The 7,774-nt window shown below is 48.7% G+C and overlaps 1 protein-coding gene across 1 annotated transcript; it reads left to right on the top strand.

Moving 5' to 3' along the window:
- Positions 1-366: 366 nt before the first annotated feature.
- RPS10 (ribosomal protein S10) lies at positions 367-5,813 on the top strand. The gene is made up of 5 exons (XM_009327413.1): positions 367-543; positions 1,036-1,207; positions 4,635-4,712; positions 5,104-5,159; positions 5,726-5,813. The coding sequence occupies exons 1-5, from the start codon at positions 394-396 to the stop codon at positions 5,765-5,767; spliced, it is 498 nt and encodes a 165-aa protein (XP_009325688.1). The 5' UTR covers positions 367-393; the 3' UTR covers positions 5,768-5,813.
- The last annotated feature ends 1,961 nt before the right edge of the window (positions 5,814-7,774 follow it).

The following is a 7,774-nucleotide window of genomic DNA, read 5'->3' as shown; positions in this document are numbered from 1 at the left end:
AGTGTCCTCAGGCCTCCGGCACCGGTGGTAGAGCCGAAACGTGCCTTGCCCCGAGCTGCGTCCCTGCCCCGCCTGCGTCAGCCCCTGTCCCTTGTTTTGACTGACATGAGAGAGTTCACGGTCTTTAATACGGGGATGCGATCTAACGTTAATGACCAGGCGTTTGGACTGCTCAGTTTTTCCTTCGCAGGAACACAACGGGAAGGGCTGCCCAGCAGCTCAGGTGTTGAAAAGTAGCTCAGAAAGTTCTTGCAGGGGACAGTAATCTGGGGGGTGTTACTTAAGTGTTGGGCTTTTCGTACAAACTAGCAGTGTTGTTACTTCTGGTAGACTCCTGAACGCATTCATTTTACATCGGGAGCATTTACCGTCTGCTGCTTGTCTCTTGTTTAGATGTTGATGCCCAAGAAGAACCGAATTGCCATCTACGAACTCCTTTTTAAGGAGGGAGTGATGGTGGCCAAGAAGGATGTCCACATGCCGAAGCACCCCGAGCTCGTCGACAAGAACGTGCCCAACCTCCATGTCATGAAAGCCATGCAGGTACGGAGGTGAGGGCGGGCTGCGAGGGCCGGGCTGCTGGCCAGCCGGGATCTGGGCACGCAGGATTGGTGCGCGCCTATGAATAGACATCGTCCGCCGTTATCAGATAAACGTCGTCAGGCGTGGCCTTGCATTTGCCGTTTCTTTCCTATTACAGTTCTTTTCCCATTTTCCTGATTTTCGCTATTTCCTCGTTGATTTGTTGTTCCCCACAGACCGTAGAAGGTTATTCTTTTGTGGGCCCGCATCTCTAGCTCCATTTTTGAAGCTAGGGTACCTCTGCGTGTGGTAGCCTTGTCTTTTCTCACAGAATGGGAATGATGCTGTAATTTTGTCCTGCGCGTATGAACTTTCATCCGTTTCTAAATTTTGACTCCCCCCATGCCCCCGATAAGCTCTTGTGTTCATAAAAACATCTGGTGAGGGTATTGGTCGGCGATGTTGAATGATGATGAGGATCATACATGAAGTGACTGAGAATTCTCTCTCTAGTCTCTGAAATCCCGTGGTTATGTGAAAGAGCAGTTTGCGTGGAGGCATTTCTACTGGTATCTGACCAACGAGGGCATCCAGTACCTGCGTGACTACCTTCACCTCCCCCCTGAGATCGTCCCCGCAACCTTGCGCCGGAGCCGCCCAGAGACTGGCAGACCACGGCCCAAAGGTAAGCGGTGGTTGAGAGGTGACTGCCGAGTCAGCGGGAGGAAGCAGGGAATGAGGTTAAGCGTGTTAGACGGCGCAGGTGGGGTGGAGAGGCGGCTGAACGTCAGCTTCCAGAGCAGACTGGTGTCAGTTGCTGTGATTTTTGGATGTGTAAGCATTAATAGACCAAGGAGGCATGTGTAGGTTTTACTGCTTTTGTATTTGGCACTAGCCTGATGGCCACCGGCCTACTGAAAAGTTGGAGAGGGCTAAAGAAAGCTGTGAGACTGACTGGGAGAAACCCTTCGAGTGTGGGACTTGGCCTTCTCTGGTAACGCAAGTGACTGGAATTACTGAGAGCAGGCGCGCTGAAACCGCAGGCCGTGGCTCGAGGTACCAGTCGGTGCCCAGACGTGGCTGAGGTCTGAGACGGGGGATGCCTCTAGCTGCCAGGGCTTTTCAAAAACTGTTCTTGTCTTTTGGGAAGAGCCTGCAGCGATCGCCGCAGCTCCCCCTCAGGAAGACGGTGTGTGCGCTGCCTGTCTCGTCCAGCAGGTACAGAGAACCTTGTCTCTGGCTGAGTTATCCTTGGAAGAACTACCTGGGCGGCTGTTGTATGCCAGTTGAGCTGCCTTGGCTGGGATTGCCGAGACGGGGACCAAACTTGAGTTCGGGCGTAGCACACGGGTACCAGGGTTCGATGACTGAAAGCGAAAGCTAAGCCTGGGTGCTGGATGTGCCTCACAGGGGGGTTCAACTCTGGTATCTGCGGTCAGGTCGGATACCCACAGTTTGGGCTTTATCACATACGCTTAACGAGCTGTTAGGCAAGTCAGATTATTAAAGCTGCCTTCGCTTTTTAAAAGATGTACAACAAATACATGTGGTATATTGGGTTTGTAGTTCTGATTTGTTTTTCTTGGTGGGTTTTTCATACCCCAAAGCGGAGGCGGTGCCGGTCATGCAAACAGATGTGTTGCTGATGCTGACTCCTCAGACTGCCCGCAGCTGCCTCTTTATAGCCCCCTCCCTACAAAACGTGGTGTAGACCCACCTGCAGATGGCTGAAACGTATTTCCAGAAAGTACTCTTCTCCGGTTGCAAATAGCAATGTTAAATAATAAAGGTTGGGTTGCAAACCTGCCTGTTTAGTCCATGCAAGGCAGAAGCTATGCTTTTTCCTTGCGGATGCTTGGTATTGGCCTGTGAATGGCTTCTGAACCATTTTGATGTCGTGGTGAGCAATGTCATATAGTAGTGCAGTATAAATAAATTTGAGGTGAATGTGCTGAAGCCAGCATGCCCCTCAGTTCAGTTCTGAAAAGGTTACTGTGTTCCAAGCTAATAATTCAGAATAGGAAGGATGGTTACGTTGCTTGTATGCATTTCGAAATGCTCTGCAAAATCCCTTCTGCTTGGTTTTCCTGGTTTCTTGTCCAGTCGTAGAGAAGAAACACCACAGTGCAGAACATGGATTGTAAAATTGTCCCAGAAGATCTTTGGGGAGATAAAAACTTCTGGATACTTAGAGAAAGGAGAGAGAAAATTGCTGCAGCCGTGGTTGGCAGAACAGCATTGCCAGGTCTCTAGGGGCAAGAAATGTTTCTTCTCCCTCAAGGCAGGAGGTGGTGGGTCTGTCTGCCTTGTGTGGCGTTGCCTCTTGTGTTCACCAAGAATGATGTTGTAGGATGTCATCCTGCCCTTAAAGGAGGACTCACTCTGTGAAAGGGGAGCCCTGCATGGCAAAGCTCTTTCTGGTATATGGCAGGAGTCTACTCCTGCTTCTGAGCTGCATCGTATTCCGTCAGCAAGTACTGGACCCTGCACTGGGGAAGGAGGCTGTGGGCATGGGGTGCTGAGGAGTTCACCTCCATCTCCTGCAACTTGTTCCTTTAGCCTAACAAAACTGTAGCAGCATCTGCTTCAAAGGAAAGAATTGCATTGAAACTAGGAAGATGATGGTTTCTTTGATCTCTGAGTAGCTTTGGATGTTATAAAATGTATTCTTTAGACGCGGTGTTTATCCAACGAGCTAAAGAAACTGCATCTCTAATGGGAGGGTGGGGCTTACAGTTCCTGGCTAAAATTTGCTCAGGGTTTCTGCAGCGAGGAAGCCTCACTTTGCAGCATCACAGCCCTTTTCAGTGCGGTGCCAGTGACCTCATTCAGTCCACACCTTGGCAGGGTTAGCTGGCAGGCCTGCACAAATTGTCTGTTCCTGTGCTGTTTCTCTCTGGATTACCTGCCTTAAGCTGCAGCAGACCAGGAGTCGCAGAGGTGTGTGTGGATGGTGGTGCTGAATCCAAGCTTACGGGTCTTGCTTGACCCCTTGGGGTTTTGGGGCCTTTTCTGGTACTTCCATGCAGTGCTACCGATTTTCTCAAGTGAGGCTTGGTACAGAAGCTGGAACAGTCAGTCTAAAGCAGGTTTTAGACTACTGTGTATCTGATATTTGCAACTTGTGTCTCTGTTACAGATGTAATTGAACCCTTAGAAATTAAGGATGGACAGATCTGAAGTTTAAAAAACCCAATCCATTGTCTAGGGGATGTGCTATAATGGTTTAACCTGACAGAAAGGAAGGCCGTAGAAGGATAAATTAATCTGTTGGCACATCAGTGGGTAGTGTTTCTCTTTGTAATAAAAGCATCTATTGTAAGAACTGGTTTTTGTATGGGAAAAGTAGTGCCTATAGTATAAATCAAGCCTGTAGAAGTGCATGATCCCTGTTTCTGAGAGAAACATGCTTGAGACTGCTAGTACACTGTGGTGCGCCGGGCAGCACCTGCCCTTAAACATGTCTTACTGCCTGAGCGTGAAGACCTTGGCCTGGTGCTGTGGGAGCGTATTTCATCTTTGATGCTCTGGGGGAACCCCTTAAGAGTGGCAGAGGCTGGCAGCTCCACCACATCTGTTTCTTTCCTGCAAGTGTTCTGTCTGATATTAATCTGACGTTACATAGATAATCTGCTCTTGGTTTTATTAATCTATTCCATTGTGGAGGATTTGTGATAGTGATAGCGTGGCTGTATTTTAGGTTGGGATCAGAATGTCGTGCAGTTTGTGACTTAACTATGAACAAGCTTGTTGGACGTGACAGATTCCCTGTATTTCTGATTTTTTTTTTATTATCGTTGATTTTTGGCTCTTATTTGAAGGCCAGAAGACTGCTGAGATGATGCTGTAAATCCGTTTTTCACATTATTTAACTTCAACCCAAGCACAAGCTGGTGGACTTCAGCAGATTTCACCCTTAAAGCGAAGTTTTCCTTGTATCACTTTTTTTGTTTAGGTTTATATACACTGAGCTGTCTTAAGGTGCAGCTCTGCTGGTAGATCTAATGCTTAACTGAGGGCTTTTTTCCACTTGAGATGCAGGGTCACCCATGGAATGAGTTGTTTGTGTCCTGGGTAAGCAATGTATTTGATGTTGCTCTTTTCACTTTCAGGCCTGGAAGGTGAACGCCCCGCACGTCTTACTCGGGGAGAAGCCGACAGGGATACATACAGACGCAGTGCTGTTCCACGTGAGTGTCTGTTGTGTTGCTGTATGAATATCAGGCTGACCTTGCTCTCTGTGCAGCTTATCTCTTTGGGAGAATTGTCTTCAGTATTGGCCTCCTTTCAAGAAGGAAAGGGGACAATTAGACTCTTGGCGTACCTTAGGCATTTACGCAACAGAGTTCCTCTGTATCTGTTCATGGATATGATTCTTTTGTGGAATTCTGTCAAGCTGGACTGTGGGGTTTTCTCTGGGGTGGGTTCAGTAACTCTCTAACAGTCTCAATAGCTATTTTACTTTGCTATATTTTGCCTCAGTTTTTGTCTTCTTTGATTGTAAACCTTCGATTGCAAGCAAGAGCGCTGTACTCGGGGAGTGTATTCTTTGCTTAGTAACTCACTCATCTCTCTCCCCAGCTGGTGCTGACAAGAAGGCTGAGGCCGGTGCCGGAGCAGCCACTGAATTCCAGTTTGTGAGTATTTGCAGTCGAGATTTGCTTCCTTTATTGAGGCTTTGATTAGGAGAAACTGGATAGGTCGTATCTGCGTGCTCTTCAGTGTGGTGCTTCTCAGGTATGCCAGCTGGGGTTAGGTATTTGGCTCTGATGGTGTAAGAGGGGCTGGCAACTGCTACCCTTTACGCCCGGCTCACTTGCTGCATTCCTGTTGGGGAAACCACATGACGGCCTCACTGCTGTGATGGGAAGCCAGTGACACATTTGAGAAGCAAGCCAAGCTCTCTGGAGGAAACGCATGATACTTCAGAAATGGAAGAGTTTCAGACACCATCCACAGAGCTGGCTAGGATGGGTTGATTTTGTTCTTAGACTCACTCATCTGGTTAACCTGTGTCAGGTAGCTAGTCTCAAACAGATCAGAGTTAGGCTATGCTTGGAGCAGGGGATGCTTATCCAAGTAACGCAATGTCGAGGAAAGACAGCTAGCTCTTCTATGATGTCGGTGGTTCTTGCTGCTGTGTAATTGCCGCTGTCGCTTGCTTAATATGGTGACTTCTAATGCTCTTCCTTTTCTGTTGCAGAGAGGTGGATTTGGTCGTGGACGTGGTCAGCCTCCTCAGTAGAACTTCCTGCTCGTGTTTTGTGTATAATAAAATAGGTGAAAATGCCCCCTTGGGTTGTATCACTGTGTCTTATTTAAGTGCATAAATCTAGAGCTCGCGTAGCAGAGAAGTGACTCAAGTCTTTGGCATGTGTAACAACACTAGTGGAATAACTTGTGATTAGAAAGCAGGTTATAGGAAGGAACTTTGTAGGTTTGGTGGTTACTGATGTAGGGTTTTGCTGGTGTGTAGAGGGGATTCTTACAGAGGAATGAGGAGTGTTGGTGCATGGCAACGTGGAAGTGCTGCAGGCAGTTTTTCTACTCTGCCCAGGAAGACACTAATTTCTAGTAATTCCCAGTAATGCAGTAAATCTGGCCTGAGAGACAATTCTATTCCGCAGACAGAAAATTCAGCAAGTTCAGCTGTGTTGCCCCGAGGCCCTCTCTGAATCGAACACAACCAGTGCGGGCAGGCGAGCGTTTCCTTTATCCCAGTTCTGAAATCACTGGGTTAATTAACCGTGGCTTCAGAAAGATGGGGTGGTTGTGACAGCACCTGCTGTCTGGAGCTGAGCAGAGCTGGGGCGGGGAGGCGCAGCCCGAGGTCCCCGGCAGTGTGCAGCCTACCAGTAGATGTCACCCGCCAACTAATAATGGGATAATGCTAACCGGGAGTGGGTTTCTGCAGCCTGGTAAATGGTCTTCTTCAGGGCAGCCTTAATATCACAGAAGTGCTGGACAGTAACTCGGGGGGAAAGGAGTTCATTCCAGTCCTAGTTTGTGGTGAGGGAAATGGTGGGCATGAGTGGTGGTTTTTTTTCTTTTAATTCATTTTATTTCTGAGAGAGTTGGAACTGTAGGGAGAGACGAGGTGTTTAGAATCTTTGTTTTAACTGATCCATCTGCCTCTGTTCAAGTTTGTAGGTTGTGATTTAGCTAAACCTAATCCAGACTAACCTGCTGAATCCAGGTGACTGGATTTAGCCAAGGTGCACTTCACAGCCTTGTTCTTAATGGGAGTGTGCGTTAAAGCAGCTCTTTTTTTCAACTTTGCTAGTGATATTCTTGAGTTTCTGGGTTGTCTGCATCTACTGGGGCTTTTTGTTTAAGTTTCTGCTTATTTTATCCTGCGGTGTAGTGGTAATGTTTACACTTGCCCCTATCCATTTACAGTTGTGATTCTGTTTGGGAAGCGGTGTTGTGTTCAGCAAAACGTTTAGTGTCATGTGAAATTAAGCAACTATTTAAAATCACTTGGAGTACTTAAGTGTGTGGCAATTGGTATGAAGTGCTAAATGTTTTCTTCTAAAAGAACATTTGTCTCATTAAAGGGAAGATTTAAAGAGAAGATCCCAATGAGCAAGTAAAAATCACTTTTGTTTTGGGGTGAAGAACCCCAGTCTAAATAGGTTCTTCCACAAAGGAAGTATTACCTCCACATTTCAACCTCATCCTCGTCTCCCAACGCACCAGTCCATTCAGCCGGGGACAGGAGCTCTCTGCGGTAGAGAACGGATCCCATCCTCCTCCTCTCAAAGCTTTTTAGCGTTCAGCCGCCTGAGCTGGTGGCCGGGGCTCTGAGAGGCGCGGCTGTTGATGGTGGCTCCTTTCTGGATGGTGCCTGGGGGGGGGGGGGTCTCCAGTGGGATCCACACCTGGCAAAGGAGCCTTTTATTCTGCCAACGTACGGGGTCGGAAGGTGTTAAAGGCTTACCCTCCATTTTCGACTGTTGCGGAGCGGAGGCCGGGCTGCTGAAGCCAAACCGATGTTGGGCGCATACCCCTCGGAGGAGTACTCGACCCTTCGCCAGGGTTTTCCTCCTGGGGGAACGGGCAAAACTGCCCGGTGGGCCAGTGCGGGGCTGTGGCAGGCGGCAGCACCCCTCCACCCGCAGCGGCCGTGCGAACGAGCCAAGCCCGGGGTGTGGGTGTCGTTGCAGCAGGGTGACGCTGATGGTAGCCGCTCCTGGGGTGCAGTTTTGGGGCTTATGAGGGGCCCGGTGAAATCGGGCCCTCAGGCTGAAGC

The sequence above is a fragment of the Pygoscelis adeliae genome, unplaced genomic scaffold (genome assembly GCF_000699105.1).
Source record: "Pygoscelis adeliae isolate BGI_AS28 unplaced genomic scaffold, ASM69910v1 Scaffold197, whole genome shotgun sequence".
In the NCBI taxonomy this organism is placed as follows: domain Eukaryota; kingdom Metazoa; phylum Chordata; class Aves; order Sphenisciformes; family Spheniscidae; genus Pygoscelis; species Pygoscelis adeliae.
The sequence above is the reverse complement of the archived record's forward strand: the minus strand, read 5'-3'. Positions and strand labels throughout refer to the sequence as shown.

Bases quoted from the DNA above. Each gene is read 5' to 3' on its own strand.
- RPS10 (XM_009327413.1), top strand. From the start codon at position 394: ATGTTGATGCCCAAGAAGAACCGAATTGCCATCTACGAACTCCTTTTT. The intron at 1,208-4,634 runs GTAAGCGGTGGT...TTTCACTTTCAG, and splicing joins TGGCAGACCACGGCCCAAAG to GCCTGGAAGGTGAACGCCCC. The intron at 4,713-5,103 runs GTGAGTGTCTGT...CTCTCTCCCCAG, and splicing joins CAGACGCAGTGCTGTTCCAC to CTGGTGCTGACAAGAAGGCT.